Below are 19,773 nucleotides of genomic sequence, written 5' to 3'. Positions count from 1 at the left end.
AGGCCTTTTCATTAATATCACCTGTAACAATTAAAATATGTATAGATTCTGGGATACACCTCATACTTAACCAAATCAGAATCTCCAGGGATAGGGCTAAGAGGGTTTCGTTGAAAAAAACAAACTCCCTCCCCTTTAGAAAATTTTAATTGCCTTCAGAAATCTTCTAAAACAGATTAAAAAAAAAAAGAATATTGCCGTATTATATGTAGAAAACTTTAACTTGTATGCAACTCTTTATCTAATGATTTGATTTTAACTTTCTCCTAGCCATTCCACCCTATGGTGAATTTGGATTGTTCTCGGGATTTCCGGCCATTTCTTTGTGCACTCTACGCTCCTATTTGTATGGAATACGGACGTGTCACACTTCCCTGCCGTAGGCTCTGTCAACGGGCTTACAGTGAGTGTTCGAAGCTCATGGAGATGTTTGGTGTTCCTTGGCCTGAAGATATGGAATGCAGTAGGTGCGAAAATCATAGATTTTCATGGACCATTACTTATGTTGCAGTATATTTAAAATTATTTGTCTTCTGGTTCATCAGTTTTTAAGAACTTTTTTGAAGTGTGTATATTAGTCATAATTGTGAACAGCAGTTTCATGGCCTCAGAGCTGTTCATTTCCTTAGGAATTTGGAAGCACTAAATGAAAAAGGTGGGAAAAGAAAAACATTCTATGAAGAAATTTTTTAAATAATCAAATTAAGAAAAACATAATCAAGATATTGCTTGTTGATTTCTCTCCCTTACAGATTTTTTCTGGTTATAAAAGTAATGCCATTTATTAAAAAATTAGAAAATATAGAGAATATAATCATTTGTTACCTCATTATTAAATATGTTTAATGATTTTAATGGGACTCAAATATCTTTATGATTTAAATGTGTTAATGACTACAGTAGTCCTGTCAGTTCCGTTTTTGTCATGTATTAATATACCCAGACCCAGAAAATGTCAGATACTTTTCAAATCACTTCCAATATATAGATTGTAAGCATTTCCTAAAGGTTTGAGGATATTTACCAGACAGTGTTATAGATTGGTACGAGAGAACATTATTATTAGTAATAACATATACAGTAGTAATACTGTATTTCTTGTATAATAATGTTGTGCCTTTTGTATTCTTAGAGTTTCAAGGATAAAGAATAAGATGAACACTTATATAACTCTTATTACCTAGCTTTGTCCAATCTTACTATTTTGCAATGTTTGTTTCAGATTTTCCTTTTTTTTTTTGGCTGCACCACATGACTTTTAGGATCTTAGATCCCCAACCAGGGATTGAACCCAGGGCCCTGTCAGTGAGAGCACCGAGTCCTAACCACTGGACTGCCAGGGAAGTCCCCAGATTTCTTTTTTTAAGAAATAAAACAGTACAGATAGAGTTGAAGTTTCCTTTCTTAGTACCCATCTTGATTGCATTTCCTTCTTCTCTCCCCAGAGATGAGATAATCATTATGTTGAATTTGTTGTTAATCATTCCTATCTTTGTTTTTATACTCTTACTACACATATACATATCCATAAACAACACTAAATTTTTTTTACATGTATCTGTGTTTATATCTGTAACTCTGGTTCATTCCTCTTAATTGCTGTATAATGGCCAATTGTATTACCATCCTATAGTTATTTAGCCATCTCCTACTGATGGTCATTTAAGTTACTTCTAGGTTTTTGCTATTATGGGCAGTGCTGCACAGAACACTTTTTTCTCCTTCATGTTTAAAATTAATTTGTTTATCATATGACAGTAGCCCTTGGAGACAGGTGAAAGGCACATGTTGTTACTCTCATTTGACAGATGGAAGAACTTAATAAAACATGTATTAGTTACTTGTAGTCAGTTCACTGGCATTTTGCTTTCTCATATTTGTCTGCTCTATTTCCCACCTATTTAACACACTCTCTTATCTACCCCATCAAACCCTTCATCCACTTTCTCCCCAAAACCTGGTAATATTTATAGTCCCGCTTTCAGAAGTTTGTAGATTTCTTGGTATTTATAACAACAGTTATGAATTACCTGGGCAGGAACCCTATTTTATGTTTTTTGTATCTAACTCCTATTGTTTAGTGGTCTTTTTATTTTAATAAGTTTTATACAAGTATAGAAGTGTCATTATGATCTATGTTTATTTGTTTTGATAGGGTTAAATCTGTTTTATGTCCTCAGTATTGCCTGGGATTGTCTAACTTAAATTCTGGCAAACCAATCTTTCATAATAACATTTCATTCTTCCACATCTCTCATATCCTTGTTCCTACTGTACCTGTTTTTCAACTTCATGGACACCCTCAGACTTTTGGGTTCTCCCCCACGCCCCTTATAGCTCCCTTCTTGATCTTACTTATTTTCTTACTTAGGTTAAGCTTTGTGGTCCATCACATAAAGTAATACTTTCGCTAGCAGTTTCAACTCATTCCTTCCACTGTACTTGTTCAGATCTCCAGCTCAACTAATTTCTTACAAATTAATTATGCTGCATATTTAATGATTTAAACCATAGCAACTTTTTTTTTTAACTACCCCAGATCTTTACCATTGTTTTATTATGTTTGCTTTTCACATTTGTCCATCCCTCTATTGATCCATTAATCTACCTTATTCTTTGTATTTCAAAGTAAATTAGAGACAACAGTTATTGCCCTCACAAATATTTTATCAGGTCTTTCACTAACTAGAATTCAACATTTGTCTACAGTTTTTTCTTTCAGTTTAAAACTTTACAAGGAAATGCACAAATCTAAAGATATCTGAGTTTTGACAAGTGCCTGCACCTGAGTAAGCCAAATCCTCAGAAAGATGTAGAACATCATCATTACCATTACCTCATGCCCTCATGCTCCTTGATGGTCAATCCTTGTCTATACCATCCTCTGGAAGAAACTACTGTTTAACATCCTTCCAAAGTATCAATAATTACTTTGTCTATTCTAGAACTTCATACAAATGGAGTCATACAATATGTACTTGTTGTGTAACTCTTCTTTTGCTCAGGTTGAGATTGCCCTTCTTTGCTCTATTTTCAAGACTCATTAATATGTTCTTGTGTTCATCAGTAGTGCTTTTTCTTGCTGAGTAGTCTTCCATTGTATAAATATACTGTATTTTGCTTATCCATTTTCCTATTGATAGACATTTTAAACCATAGCAACTCTATTTGCTCTTTGTCTTTGGTCAGTTTCCAATTTGGTCAACAAGAAAATTTCTGTTCATTCTCCTCAGCACTTATGCCAAATCTATGTCACTCATTTCAAACCCATATTTCACCTTTATTCTGTATTTGACCCGTATTCCCCTCAACCTTAGCCTGTCCTCCTTTCCTGAAAATCCATTAGGCCATTTTGCGTGAACTGTTGTGGTCTGCTACATCTCAGACCAGTCCTTTTCAATTTATTTTCTTGCATCCTCTTCCTCTTTCTGGTGTTTCTTAGAGTTCTGTTCCTGTTTTTTTTGATTCTGCATGCTTTCCCTGGATAATCCCATCTCACTGATTTTAATTCTTATTCATATGCTGATGGATCCTAAGTCTAAGTCTGTAGCCTTGGCGTCTTTCTGCTAAGTTCCAAATCTGCATATCCAGCAGCCACTGGTAACCTGAATTTGTCTCAAATACCTCAATTTTAACATGTCGAAAATTGATTTTACTCCTTGCTCATTTTTTTTTTTATTCCTTGAAGGCATAGTCCTCCTTCATTGACCTAAGCTCCCACATCCAGTCAGTTATAAATTCTGTTGCTTTTATCTAAATAATTTCATAGCTGTCTCATTCTCACTGCCTTATCTGGTTTTAGTTATGGCTCAACTGATATCTCTGCTCTCATTTGTGCCCAGCTCAAGTGTCTTCCACACTCCTTCTAGTCATCTTTCTAATTACTTGGTGAGGGCTATATGAATATATTTATTCAACTATATGAGGGCTATATGATAAATTTATTCAATTTATCATCAATTCAGCAAATATTAATTGGATGTCTTCTGTGTGCTAGACACTATTCTAGATAGCGAAGGTGAGTAGTGAACAAAACGTAGTCTCTGTTCTTATGGAGCTAAAATTCTAGTTGTGGTGGTAGTAGTAGGAGATAAATAAATAGATAATGTCAGATGGTCATGAATGTTAATAAGAAAGAATAGAGTTAGGTGATAGTGATACAATATGGGAAAGCAGAAGGACTCTATTTTCTATGGAGATGTTGAGGAAGTCCTTTTCAATAAGGAGGCAGTGAGACAGGAATCTGAATGAAATGAGAGAACAGGTTATATAGATATCTAGGGAAGAACAGTCCAGGCAGAAGAAGCAGAGCAACAAGTGCAAAGGCTCTGAAGTGGAAGCATGCTGGTATATTCACAGGACACCAAAGAGGCTGGAGCCAAGTGAGTAAGGGAGAAGAGAAGGAAATAAGATCAGAAAAGGACTGGGGGTGGGTCTTTAGAGCTCTCTTACGGAATTTGGATTTGACTGAGTGAGAAGGGAAGCCATTAGAATTTTGAGCAGAAGAGACATGATCATGAACACAGGAGTGACATGTCTTTACAGGCTCACTCTGGCTCTTGTGTGGAGTTGGAGATAAACTGGAAACCACTCCAGAAGTCCAGGGATGAGGTACTAATGGCTCAGACTGGGTGGCCGCAGTAGATGAAATGGAAAGTGGTCAGATTCTGGAAACATCGCAAAGTAGAATGACAGGAAGTGCTGGTAGGTTGTGAGGTGGATATGAGGGAGAAGGGATTTCAAGGAGGACTGTAAGGTTTTTGGCCTGAGCGACTAGAAGAATGGGATTACCATTTGTGGAAATGGAGAAACTAAGGAGTGGAAATCAAGAGTTTGGTTTTGGGAGGGTTAAAGAGTGAGGGGTGTGTATATGGTGAATTGGCAGTTGGATATACAGATACAGCCATTGATATATTTATATCAATGTTTATACATACATACATACATACACATGCACATATATTTCTGGAATGTGCTTACCTCTCTAAACCTTATCTCCTGTCACAATTCATGCACTCCTAATGCCCCAGCAATGCTAAACACACCCTGTTCAAACCTCCGTGCCTTTGTTCCCGTTTCTTGCTAGAATACTGATTGCCATACTGCCAATACTGGCAAATACTGATTCAGAGATCCTGTGTTGAGGGTCTTACTCTATGAAGTCTTTCATAACCTCTTCCCCTGAAATAATTAATCCTTCTTTATATCATTTTTATATTTTATATAAGTTTTGATTGCTTCATATATCACACTGCTGTATTTTGTGTTGTGTTTACAAGTTTTTGCCTCCTTTTGGACTCAAGGATAGAGATCCTGGGTTTTGGGGTCTTTTTCTGTTAAAGCCCTGGCATACTGTAGAATTCCAGTAAATGCCTGCATGCAGTAAGTTTCTGTCATTTGGCTTTATAATCCAAGCCCTGTGAAGAAAATGGTTTGTATTAGAAAATAAAAGATTAATCAGCTTCAGTGTAAGGTTATACATATATATGGCAAACTTAATATCAGTGATAGTTTCTTGGAAACTATTTGATGCATATAACTGCTAAATATCTAGTTGGTGGGGAGTCTGAAGGCTTAGAAACTGATGCTGGCAGGAAAATTGAAGATGCAGGAAGTTCATGAGAATAGTACTCTCAATAGTGTATGTCTGCAGCACAGCCCTGTTTTTTCTGTACTATGGTTATGACGCTTTCTCAAGTCTGGAAAATTGTCAAAATGCAGATTTCTTTGGCCCTAACACAGGCATACTGAAATAAGATTTGAGGTGGTGAGGACCAAGAATTTGTATTTTAAAATGACCTTAAGTTTTTCTCATGCACGTCAGTGTTTGAGAATAACTGGAATAGAGAATGCAGTGGATTGGAGAGACATTAGTAGTGGTAGGAAAGAACTAGTTGACATTAGAGACCTTAGGAGGACTTTAATTAACCAATATGGTAAGCAGAGAGTGAATTTTAAATGGGAAGAAAAGATCTAAAACTAAGCCACTTGTAAGGATTTTTAGTGCTAATCTAACTCAAAACACTTTGGGCCATGCAATTAGGGAAGATTTTTAACACTTATTTTTAAGAAAGTTCTATTTGAGTCTAGGGTAAATTGAGGACTATATTGTAATTAAACTTTAGAAAGAAGTAACTTTTAGCTACTATTCTGTTGGAGCTTTTTTTTAATGTATATTTATTATATATATATATATTTTTTTTAATTTATATTTTGAAATCTTACTCTAAACTGTGTGTCCTAAATAAATAGTATGTAAATACACTATTTATTGATGGCTATGCCTGACTACTTTAATAAAGAGTAATCTTTTTGAAGCCAAAACAAAATTAAGTATAAATTTTTCATTTTTTTTTTGTCAGCTGTGTAAAATCTAGTTTTATGACCCACAAACAAAATATGACCATTTGCATTATTTCTTCCACTTAATTGTAATGTGCTCCAAGGACATAAGAATACACCACAGGTGCTAAATTTGGAAATCCAGATCATTAGGTTCCCAATAAGTAAAAATGGTTCTCGTCTTGTATTTTTAGGTTCCCAGATTGTGATGAGCCGTATCCTCGACTTGTGGATCTGAATTTAGCTGGAGATCCTACTGAAGGAGCCCCAGTGGCAGTGCAGAGGGACTATGGTTTTTGGTGTCCCCGAGAGTTGAAAATTGATCCTGATCTTGGCTATTCTTTTTTGCACGTGCGTGATTGTTCACCTCCTTGTCCAAATATGTACTTTAGGAGAGAAGAACTTTCATTTGCTCGATATTTCATAGGATTGATTTCAATCATTTGCCTCTCTGCCACATTATTTACTTTTTTAACTTTTTTGATTGATGTCACAAGATTCCGTTATCCTGAAAGACCTATTATATTTTATGCAGTCTGCTACATGATGGTATCGTTAATTTTCTTTATTGGGTTTTTGCTTGAGGACCGAGTAGCCTGCAATGCATCTAGCCCTGCACAATATAAGGCTTCCACAGTGACACAAGGATCTCATAATAAAGCCTGTACCATGCTTTTTATGGTACTCTATTTTTTTACTATGGCTGGCAGCGTTTGGTGGGTAATTCTTACCATCACGTGGTTCTTGGCAGCTGTGCCAAAGTGGGGTAGTGAAGCTATTGAGAAGAAGGCATTGCTATTTCACGCCAGCGCGTGGGGCATCCCTGGAACTCTAACTATCATCCTTTTAGCGATGAATAAAATTGAAGGTGACAATATCAGTGGCGTGTGTTTTGTTGGCCTCTACGATGTTGATTCATTGAGGTATTTTGTTCTTGCACCCCTCTGCCTGTATGTGGTAGTTGGGGTTTCACTTCTCTTAGCCGGCATCATATCCCTAAACAGAGTTCGAATTGAGATTCCATTAGAAAAGGAGAACCAAGATAAACTGGTGAAGTTTATGATCCGGATTGGTGTTTTCAGCATTCTTTATCTTGTACCACTCTTGGTTGTAATTGGATGCTACTTTTATGAGCAAGCTTACCGTGGCATCTGGGAAACAACATGGATACAAGAACGCTGCAGAGAATATCACATTCCATGTCCATATCAGGTAAGGGAAACCTTGTTCTAAATTTCAGAATATGTGACAGTGAAAAGAGCTAATCTTAGCTAATTGTTTTTTTGTTGTTGTTATTTTGTTTTTTTTTTAACTCTTCATGAACGACCTGTACATTAAAATTTTAAAGTGAAGATAATGAACAAATTTACTGTAGTAAGAATGTCATACACATGTTTCTATAAACATTTTCCTTTTAAAAGATGACTTTTACAAGTCCAAGCTGTGGGCTTTTAAGCACTTTACTTCTGTTATCCCAAAATAGTTGCTTGTTGATTATTTAGAAGTCTGCAGGTTTGAGGGGAAGTTGTTGATTAAAAGGCAGTGTCTTTCTGTGGAAATTTTACTGATATTCAGAATAAGGATTGTTTTAACAGTTTTGCAAAAAAAAAAAATAGGACACAGTTGTACAAACAAGTTCATCTCTTAAATAGTCTTGGTTTTTCTTTTTGGCATACTGAAGTGTTTTACCTTTGAGTTTAAAGAGATCAAATAATCATAGAATCATAGAATTTTAGATCTAGAGAGGACTTTAGAGATCATTTATTCAGGTTCCCTCTATAATTTAGAGTTCTTAAACATCTGTCTCATTTGAGGCTTAGAATTACTAAGTGACTTGTTCACCCTCCGCTTGGATTTAGTTCTAGGAGAGGAGTGGAACAAGGAAAGCAGTTTAGAGGGATTGATGCTAAGTATTTATCTCTCTCATCTTAAAACCTCTCTAGAACCTATGCTCCTAGCTATTACCCTCTCTTCTTTCTTTTAAGACAAGTTTTCTTGAAAGAATTGCCTCCACTTGGTGTCTCATGTTCGTTGTGCTCCAGCTTCCCTGTTCTCAAAGTGCACCAGCCACCCTTTCATCTCCCCCAACCCTTACGTTTCTCTAATACCTTTTAAATACCTTTATTAGAGTACTTATGCATTATAGATAACTTACGTTTACTTGTCTCTTTTCCCTACTAGACAGTGAACTCTTTGAAAGCAAGAACTTCTTTTTCATATTTTTTGAAAGCACGTTCTGTAGGTTAGTAGATGATGGCATTGAGAATGTGAATGTGTAGATTGAGAAGCAAAGACTTTTTAAAAATAAATTTATTTATTTCATTTATTTATTTTTGGCTGTGTTGGGTCTTTGTTGCTGCACGCGCGCCTTCTGTTGTGGCAAGCGAGGGCTACTCTTCGTTGCAGTGCACAGGCTTCTCATTGTGGTGGCTTCTTTTGTTGCGGAGCACGGGCTCTAGGCTCGTGGGCTGAGTACTTGTGGCTTCCAGGCTCTAGACCCGCAGGCTCAGTAGTTGTGGCGCACGGGCTTAGTTGCTTCATGGCATGTGGGATCTCCCTGGACCAGGGTTCAAACCCGTGTCCCCTGCGTTGGTGGGCAGATTCTTAACCACTGCACCACGAGGGAAGTTCGAAAAGACTTTTTTTTTTAAATACATATATTATTTTTATAAATTTATTTGTTTTCATTTTTGGCTGTGTTGGGTCTTCTTTGCTGTGCGTGGGCTTTCTCTAGTTGTGGCGAGCGGGGGCCACTCTTCGTTGTGGTGCGTGGGCTTCTCATTGTCATGGCTTCTCCTGTCACGGAGAGCACGGGCTCTAGACACACGGGCTTCAGTAGTTGTGGCACGTGGGCTCAGTAGTTGTGGCTCGTAGGCTCTACAGCACAAGCTCAGTAGTTGTGGTGCATGGGCTTAGTTGCTCTGTGGCATGTGGGATCTTCCCGGACCAGGGCTCGAACCCGTGTCCCCTGCATTGGCAGGCGGATTCTTAACCGCTGCACCACCAGGGAAGCCCCAACCTATCCAAATTCTTACAGTAAGTGCTAGAGCTGGGGTGTGAATTGTATTTCTGATTCCAGAGACTACTAACCACCTACCTGATCATGTCAAATGTGAAATCTTCCATTTTATTTCCTCTACTGAATCACAAACATTCTGTCAGTGACTTTTTAAGCTGTGTTAAGGTCATTGAGTTCATTAATATTGTAAGTTCGCTGAAGAAAGAGCTAAGAAGTTTGTCTTAAAGTAGAACATTAAGAAAATAATAAAATACACTCAGGTTTCTTCAGACAATATGACTTCTGACAATAAGTCTGAATAGGAGCATCAACAATTAAAGTCTGAACCAGTAAAATCTGGAAAGAACACACTCTTTGAGGCATCACAGGTCTTACATACTCTTTGGGAAGATCTCCAAAGAGTCCTCCAGTTCAAAAATTATTATGAATTGGAACCAGCACAATAAGGAGCTAGGGCTCGTCAAACAGAGTCAATTAGGTGGATGAGACGGGAAAAGTAACTGAAGTGTGTTTGCTAACGGTGGCGGAAGTTGAGACTTGGGCCAGCTGGGAAGTTGAGAAAGGGAGCCAGAACTCCCTTGCTAGCCTAAATCATCAGAGTCATAGGCTGAAGTCTTTGCAGGTTAGTTGTACCTACTGGCAATCAGCTGGAACAAATTCTTTCTCCAGGATTCCCACTGACTGATTAACCAAATAGCTCACAAAATAAAGACACCAAATACATGAGAAAACAAGCCACTATAACTGAGAGTCATTGGATATAGCAACATCAAACTTAGAACTGTAGATACTGAAATTGTCAAAACTGAGTAATAGATAAGTGTGTAACATTTATGGAAATAACAGATACAGTCACAAAGATTACAGATCTACAAGAAACTACTTGGAATAGAAGACTTTTAAAAACTTAAGCATCTAGAAAGATAATTTTTGAAATATACTCAATTGATGAATTTCTGAAATATAAAACAGCAGTTTAGACTGCTGTTTGAAGAGAAATTTAATGAACTAGTAGTAGGTGAAAATAAAGGTATCCAGAATGCAGTAAGAGAGACAAGGAAAATATGAAAGTGATGTTAAGAGAAATGGAGGACAGAATGAGAAGGCCTAATAGGAATATAATTAGAGTCCCAGGAGGGAGTTCCAGGAGGAGGGAATTGAGAAAATGTAGGAGAGACAATATTTCAAGAGATAATGGCTGCAAATATTCCACAACTGCTAAACCTGTGCATTCACAGACCAAGGAGGTTCTATATACCACTAGCAGGATAAATAAAAAGAAATCCACACTTCAGTGAAACTGTAGAATGCCAAAGATAGGAATCTTGAAAACAGTCTCAAAAAAGGACAGATCATCTAAAAAAGACCAACAGGTAGAATGACAACAGAGTCCTTAACAATAACAGTGAAAGCCAGAAGACGATATGTTATCTTTTAAATGTTGAGATAAAAAAACTTTTCAGGGACTTCCCTGGTGGCTTAGTGGATAAGACCCCACACTCCCAATGCAGGGGGCCTGGGTTCGATCCCTGGTCAGGGGACTAGATCCCACATGCATGCCGCAACTAAGGAACCTGCCTGCCGCAACTAAGACCTGGTGCAACCAAATAAATAAATATTTAAACAAAAACAAACTTTTCAACCAGAATTTTGTACCTTGTAAAACTGTTGTGGTAGACCTGGGGATGCATTGCCAGATGCCCTTTAAAGAAAGGCATGCTGCTCAGCTGCAGGGAGTGGGGTCAGCAGACACCCTTCAGGTGCAGAGAGCTGCTTTATCTGAGGTCAGGCCATATCTGGGGTGGCCTGCAACCAGCGATTGTTAGGTGGGCTAAGAAGGCCTGGCCATTGGCCCAGCATGGGACCCTCTGAAGGTCCTTATTCACTCCACAACTCCTTACCAGTTTGGCAAAAGGCTTTTCTGAGAATGCACAGCAGGTCATTTTCTTCTGCCCAATCCTGCTTCCACTCTTTCCTTCACAGATACTGTTCCCTAATAAAGATCTTGCACTGCAAACTTCATCTTTGCATGTTCTGGAAAACTCAAATTTGTTCTCAAAAACAAAGATGTAATAAAGCCATTTACATATAAACAAAATGAGTTTACCACCAAAAGACTTGTACTAAAAGAACTTCTAAAGGTTATATTTCAAGAAGAATGAAAATGATCTCATAGATAGTACGAGATGCAAGAAGGAATGATGAGGAAATAAAGTTGTGAACATATATATACAGCTAAACAAATATTGTTTCTATAAAATACCAGTAACAATGTGTAATTTGGAAATACATCTAAAATCCTGTAGAAAAAAAAATACAGCAAAATGTATATATAGACCAAAATTGGGTTAATGCTATAATCAGCTGCATCAGATATCAATTGATGATCTAGAACAACTGACAGATGCCCTCCCCACCCCCCTTTTATTACTCTTCTCATAGGCCTCTTGTTCTTTATGGTTTTTTAAAATTCTGATTCTGTTTTTTAATTTAATTTTTTGAATAGGTGACTTGTAATGTTTATAATGTTAAAAATATATATTGTGAAGCATTATTCCTACTCTTTTTCCTCATATTCTCAATTTTTGCCCCCTCTCCATCTCTACCAGTAACCACTATATATGGTTTCTTGTATGTATTTCCAGAGTTTGTTTTTCCATAAGGTTGTTTTGAGAAGTAAGTCACAGTATACTTAAAAGAGCCCAGGGCTTCCCTGGTGGCGCAGTGGTTGAGAGTCCGCCTGCTGATGCAGGGGACACGGGTTCGTGCCCCAGTCCCGGAAGATCCCACATGCCGCGGAGCAGCTGGGCCCGTGAGCCATGGCCACTGAGCCTGCGTGTCCAGAGCCTGTGCTCCGCAACGGGAGAGGCCACAGCAGTGAGAGGCCCGCGTCCCCCAAAAAAAAAAAAAATTAGAAAGTTTGGTTGTGCCTGTATTTCCTAAGATGCAAATTGTTTTATTATTTCAAGTATTGTTGAATGTGAGATTAGGTTTTTCTTTTTTTTTTGATTCAGGTATAATTGACATATAACATATTAGTTACAGGTATACAACGTAATGATTCAATATTTGTACTTAACAGATGTAAGATTTGCAAATATTTTCTCCCATTCAGGAGGTTGCCTTTTCATTTTGTTGGTAGTTTCCTTTGCTGTGCAGAAGCTTTTTAGTCTGATGTAATCCCACTTGTTTATTTTTGCTTTTGTTACCTTTGCTTTTCGTGTCAGATCCAAAAAATCATTACTGAGACTGATGTCAAGGAGCTTGCCACCTATGTTTTCTTCTTGGAGTTTTATGGTTTCACCTCTTATGTTCAAGTCTTTAATCCATTTTGAGTTTATTTTTGTGTATGGTGTAAGATAGTGGTCCAGTTTCATTCTTTTGCATGTGGTTGTCCAGTTTTCCCAACACCATTTATTAAAGAGACTGTTCTTTCCCCATTGTGTATTCTTGGCTCCTTTATCAGAAATTAATTGACCATATATGCACTGGTTTATTTTTGGAGTCTATTCTGTTCAATTGATCTATGTGTCTGTTTTTGTGCCAGTACCATATTGTTTGATTAGTGTAGCTTGTAATACAGTTTGAAATCAGACAGCATGAATGATGCCTCCAGCTTTGTTCTTCTTTCTCAGGATTGCTTTGGCTGTTTGGGTCTTTCGTGGTCCCATACACATTTTAGGATTTGTTCTATTTCTGTGAAAAATGCCATTGGAATTTTGATAGGATTGCTCTGAATCTGTAGATTGCTTTGGGCAATATGGATATTTTAACAATATTAATTTTTCCAATCTATAAGAATGGAATATCTTTCCATTTATTTGTCTTCAAATTTTTTTCTTTAATATCTTATTTTCTTGTTGTAAATCATGAGATTACAGGACAATTTTGTGGAGTTTCAAAGAACTCATTTCTGAACATGGTCTGTCCCCTAAATTTTCTGGGCTGAGGAAGTTGATCTTTTTTTTTTTTTTTGCGGTACGCGGGCCTCTCACTGTTGTGGCCTCTCCCGGTACGGAGCACAGGCTCCGGACGCGCAGGCTCAGTGGCCATGGCTCACGGGCCCAGCCGCTCCGCGGCACGTGGGATCTTCCCAGACTGGGGCACGAACCCGTGTCGCCTGCATCAGCAGGCGGACTCTCAACCACTGCGCCACCAGGGAAGCCCGGAAGTTGATCTTTTGTTGTAATGCTTAGGAAAGTCTAAGCCATGTTTTCTGTTTCATTATTCTATACTTAATAACAAACTAATTTTCAAAATTTTTACTTGTTACTCTTCAGTCATATATAGAAGAGAGAATGGAACTTTTCAATATGATTTACCTTTAATTTGATTTGGTTTGAGGAAAAACAATAGTTTATTACTTTAATCCAAAAAAAAAAGGTTATGCTTTTCACAGATGAATGAGCATCATTATCCTTTGAATTCTGATTAAGAGTTTTCTGTGTGCATCAAGATTAAGCATAAATTCTACACAGTTTTAAATTATTTGTTTCCCAGTTATTGCATCCATTATTGTAAAGTATGTGTGCAGAATAATGTTCCATTTTCTAGCTATTTCTAGTTCTTAAGATTAAAGTGACATAAGAGTAATGATCATTTTTTCCCTCAGTATAATTAGGATGAAAGTTCAAGATGTTGTCCTTTGCTTAATCAAATGTAACTTCTGAAGAAGTAGAATTTTCTGTTTCATAATGTCATCAAAGCATAGGAATAGAATTGAGACAACTATGATTTCTGTGTTCATTTTAAGTTCTTGAGTGAATTTTGGCTTTAAGCCTTTTCTTACCTAATTTGTGAGTTTTCCATGAGGTTAATTAAATAATAGACACAATATATCCAGATGTCATGATAAATCTTTGAGATGTTAATATTCTATGGTTATTCTTCTGAGTATATATGCTCTGTACCAATTCCTTTCTAATCAGACACGCTCTCCTTTATTTCCTGTCCATTTACTGAAGCCATTTTCTCATCTTCCCTGACTAGTCTGTCACTTGGAAAGTTGTGTGTCCCTTAAATAATGGGATAAAAATTTGTTCTTTAATCATTAAATTTTATTTTTTATTTATCTAAAAGTTGACATCACCCAGAATTTTACAGCAGTCATTGGTAAAGTTAATTAGGATCTAAATTGTTTACCTTTCCTCATTGCCATTAGCCATTCTTGAATTTAGAAGAAAGCATTCTTTTAAGGTAGTCTTTGTGTTTGGAAAAGAAAATGAGATTATTTGCAAAATATTTGAAATGTGGAGTTTGTTTTATCATTTCCTCTATTGATTGAAGGAAAGCTTGGGAATTGAAATACCAGCTTACTGTACATATTTTTCACAGGGTTACAAATAAATCAGTGGGCCAAGGATGGCAGAAGATAAACTTAGAAGTAAAAGGAAGGAAGATAGATTGATAAAGATCTAGTTAAAGGGGTGAATTACTAATTAGTTCTCTACCCTACCTAGTGCCAATTTAATTTCAAAATTATTGCCTCTCTGAAAGGAACAAAGTATTTTGAAATTATAGGAGCCTTGACTTCCTTTTTTTGTTGTTGTTGTTTTTTGGCGGTATGCGGGCCTCTCACTGTTGTGGCCTCTCCCGTTGCGGAGCACAGGCTCCGGACGTGCAGGCTCAGCGGCCATGGCTCATGGGCCGAGCCGCTCCGCAGCATGTGGAATCTTCCCGGACTGGGGCACGAACCCGTGTTCCCTGCATCGGCAGGCAGACTCTCAACCACTGCGCCACCAGGGAAGCCCTTGACTTCCTTTTTGTCCTTTATTTTTAAAAGGTATTATAACGGTTTCGGACATACAGGTATTATATGTATTTTTGTATGTCATATACATGTATATTATAAAGAATAATACATTGAACAATAGATTTATCACTCATTTAATAAAACAATAACAAAACACCAGGTCCCCCTCCCTGATTGAATCTCCCTTCTAAACTATCATTATCCAGGATTCGGTGTTATTGTGTATTTACTTATATATTTACTCATTTATATATTTACCTAAACAATATATTAGTTGAAGTATTTAAAAACTTTACAGTGTCAAAACTGTATGTATTTTTGCAGCTTGCTTTTGTCATTCATTCTTTTTGTGAGATTTATCTATGGTAATATGTACAGTATGTGTTGATTTGCTGTCTTTGCTGTTCAGTATTCTGTTGTATGAATATATCACATTTGTTTATCTATTTTACTCTTAATGGATATTTAGGTTGCACATTGTTTTTACTCTATTATAAATAATACTGCTGTGAATATTGCACATCCATGTGAGTTTCTCTAGAATGTATAACTCATAATGGAACTGTTGAATCTTGTGAATCTTCAGCATTACCAGATGTTGCTAAATTGTTTTCCAAAGTCGTCCCAATTTAGAACCTCATATGAAAGTACAGTGAGTTCTCATTGTTCTACATCCTCACCATCACATTGATACCAATTGTCAGACTTTTAAATTTTTGTCAATCTTATTGGCAGTCCTCTTTGCTATTTTAATTTGTATTTCCCTGATTACTAGTGAGATTGAACTTCTTTTCTTATATAACTTACAATAAGTTAAATAACTTATTAGCTATTTAGATTTCCTCTTCTGTGAATTGCTTGTATATACACACATATATTCTGGATTATAATTTCTTAGTCAGTTTTATGCATTACAGATATCATCTAACTTTGGTTTTTCATTGTTTTAATGGTGTCCTTTGATGTGCAGAAGTTTAAAATTTTAATATATATATATTCTTTTTCTTTTTTTTTAAATTGTGTCTTATTTAAGAAATCTCTACCCAAAGGTTGTAAATGATATTCTCCTTTGGGACTTCCCTGGTGGCACAGTGGTTAAGAATCCACCTGCCAATGCAGGGGACACAGGTTTGATCCCTGGTCTGGGAAGATCCCACATGCCACAGAGCAACTAAGCCTGTGCACCACAACTACTGAGCCCATGTACCGCAGCTACTGAAGCCCCCACCCCTAGAGCCCGTGCTCCACAACAAGAGAAGCCACCGCAATGAGAAGCCCACGCACGGCAACGAAGAGTAGCCCCCGCTTACTGCAACTAGAGAAAATCGGTGTGCAGCAATGAAGACCCAATACAGCCAAATAAATAAATAAAAATAAATAAATTTTAAAAAATAGATGGTGGGTTAGCTTACCTTGTTAAAAAAAATTCTTTGTTTTAACAGTTTTAAAGTTTTGCTTCTTCTCAGATTTGGATTTTTAGTCTATAGAATTTATTTTCAGATCTGGAGTGAGGAGGCAATATCATTTTTAAAATATGTAGATGTCTAGTTAGCACTATTTATTGACTAGTCCATCCTTTCTCCACTGATCTGTAATGCTGCCTCTGTCAGACAGTATCAAGTTTCCATCTATGAAACTTATTTTGCTGTTTCACGGTCTGTTTTCTATCCTTGTCTTGATCTTCTGTCATTGTCTTAATTACTGTAGGTCTTAATTCTGATAGGTCTTTATATCTGATAAGGTGAGTATGTGAGTTTTCAAAGCAGAATAACAGTAAAGGCAGATAAAGCCTATGTAGTGTATGTAATAAGGGCACAAAATTTGGAATCCAAAGACCTCCATTCCAGAACTGTTATCACTTATCAACATGACAGATTCTGCATGAGCCCGATCAATAGCTTGTTTTTTTAAGGTTTTTTTTTGAGTTACGCGGGCCTCTCACCACTGTGGCCTCTCCCGTTGCGGAGCACAGGTTCCGGATGCGCAGCCTCAGCGGCCATGGCTCACGGGCCCAGCCGCTCCGCAGCATGTGGGATCTTCCCAGGCCAGGGCACGAACCCGTGTCCCCTGCATCGGCAGGCGGACTCTCAACCACTGCGCCACCAGGGAAACCCAATAGTTTATTTTTATGTGGGCTTTAGATGACCACAGCCTCAATATAAGACAGCATTTTGTAATGAAAATTTTTTTTAATGAAAACAAATCTAATACAATATGTGTCTCCATTAGTAAAGGATAGATTCCACTTGATAGGGAAAGAAGCCAGGCAGGGACTCTGCCGACGTGATTCAAAGCCAGAGTCTCAGAAACAATAATTGGGGCATCACAATAACCGTAAATATGCCCTTGGTGGTTTTCTTCTTCTGCAAGACTTTTTTTTTAATTAAAAAGAATTTAAGCCCCAGGGTCTTTGGTGGATTATGGATCTAAATTGGGAAAACAAAATACAGGAAAATATTTTCCATGTTGTGATCGAATAAAGTCATATTGCAAAATTCTGTTGGTTAAAATTAGAGTGGTGGTGGGCTTCCCTGGTGGCGCAGTGGTTGAGGGTCCGCCTGCCGAGGCAGGGGACACGGGTTCATGCCCCGGTCCGGGAGGATCCCACATGCCGCAGAGCGGCTGGGCCCATGAGCCATGGCCATTGAGCCTGCGCGTCCGGAGCCTGTGCTCCGCAACGGGAGAGGCCACGGCAGTGAGAGGCCCACATACCGCAAAAAAAATAATAATAAATAAATAAATAAAATTAGAGTGGTGTTAGTGAAGATCCGTTGTTCAGAAGATAGTGAATATAGGCTGTTCACAGCTAGCCTGGCTGTTGTAGAAAAAGGACAGTGATCAAGTAAGTGGATGCTGATTGTCTCCTTTCTCTGCCTGGGATTCTCCTTCATTTCCCAGTAAATGGAGCAAAAAAATATATCAGATGAGTTTTTTCAATTGTTAAGGTGGTATTTTTTTAATTTAATTTTTATTTTATATTGAAGTATAGTTGATTTATAATGTTGTGTTAGTTTCAGGTGAATAGCAAAGTGATTCAGTTATGCATATACATATATCCATTCTTTTTCAGATTCTTTTCCCATATAGGTTATCACAGAATATTGAGTAGAGTTCCCTGTGCTATACAGTAGGTCCTTGTTGATTATTTTTTATATAGTAGCATGTATATGTTAATCCCAAGCTCCCAATTTATCCCTCTTTCCCACCTTTCCCCTTTGGTAACCATGTTTATTTTCAAAGTCTATGAATCTGTTTCTGTTTTGTAAATAAGTTCATTTGTATCATATTTTTAGATTCCACATATAAGTGATATCATGTGATACTTGTCTTTCTCTGACTTACTTCAGTTAGTATAATAATCTCTAGGTTCATCCATGTTGCTGCAAATGGCATTATTTTGCTCTTTTTTATGGCTGAGTAATATTCCATTGTATATATGTACCACTTCTTCTTTATCCATTCCTCTGTCAATGGACATTTAGGTTGCTTCCATGTCTTGGCTATTTTAAACAGTGCTGCAATGAACATTAGGGTGCATGTATCTTTTTGAATTTTGATTTTCCCCAGATATATGCTCAGGAGTGGGATTGCTGGATCATATGGTAGTTCTATTTTTAGTTTTTAAGGAACTTCCATACTGTTCTCCATAGTGGCTGTACCAATTTACATTCCCACCAAGAGTGTAGGAGGGTTCCCTTTTCTCCACACCCTCTCCAGCTTTTGTTGTCTGTAGACTTTTTGATGATGGCCATTCTCACTGGTGTGAGGTAATACCTCATTGTAGTTTTGATTTGCATTTCTGTAATAATTAGTGATGTTGAGCATCTTTTCATGTGCAAGGTGGTATATTTTAACATCAATAGGAATATAGTATTTTCAAAGGACAGTTACAAAAGAATACTTTGAAGTTTTTCATTTGTCCATATTAATTATACAAGGAACTAAGATATTTAGTGGATTCCGCGCCCCCCCCAAAAAAAAGGTCTGTAGGCATTCAGTTCATTATAGGGATATTTTAAAATAAAAACTGAATGTTGTATTCCTTTTCCTTTAACTTTTTCTTTAGTGGGTTTTGCCTTTCTAGCTAGTACATGTTCTGTTTTACATACTAACTGCCTGCATTTTTGTGTGTTCCCTGTGTGACTTACAACCAGATAATAATGCATTCTCCTTCCTCTTTCTTTTTCCTCATTTATAAGGCAAAACTCCTTTCCTTATAGCAATAACTTGCATTCTTCCCCAGTATCTTGGCCTTCTGGCTCCAACACTCTTTACCAATAGCACATTCACAAAATAGGTGTTGCTTGAGTTGATTTCTCACTGTATCCTTATCATGGCAGGTACTGACTTGTCTTCCCTGGGAGTTTGGCTTTGAACCTTATAATACAAAATGTTCCATGTTGCAACCCTCTGTCCTCCAATTCTCCTCTGTACTGTCTTGCCTAATTGACCGTTTTGGTTGTTGCTGTTATTACTGATTTTGTTTTTAGCACTCCTTCCCTGTAATTCAAGCATTTCTGTTATGTGGACAGTATTTCTAATTTATGAAAGACAATACAATGCAGTTTAAAAGCACTGTAGAAGTTACAAGATGCGGTTTTCCCCTAGGCTCTCTTTTTCTCCCCTCCTCCTTTTCTGGGAAAACTTATCCAGTCCCATA

The 19,773-nt window shown here is 37.3% G+C and overlaps 1 protein-coding gene across 1 annotated transcript in view; it reads left to right on the top strand.

Annotated features, from left to right (window-relative positions):
- The window catches only part of FZD3 (frizzled class receptor 3), an 89,462-nt gene that overhangs the window by 30,345 nt on the left and 39,344 nt on the right, over window positions 1–19,773 (top strand). The window contains exons 3-4 of the mRNA XM_079925496.1: window positions 271–467; window positions 6,537–7,554. Coding sequence (XP_079781622.1) covers window positions 271–467; window positions 6,537–7,554 — 1,215 coding nt within the window. The remainder of the gene's footprint in view (window positions 1–270; window positions 468–6,536; window positions 7,555–19,773) is intronic.

The sequence above is a fragment of the Stenella coeruleoalba genome, assembly GCF_951394435.1.
Source record: "Stenella coeruleoalba genome assembly, chromosome: 7".
Lineage (NCBI taxonomy): Eukaryota > Metazoa > Chordata > Mammalia > Artiodactyla > Delphinidae > Stenella > Stenella coeruleoalba.
This window is presented reverse-complemented; position numbering and strand designations above follow the sequence as displayed.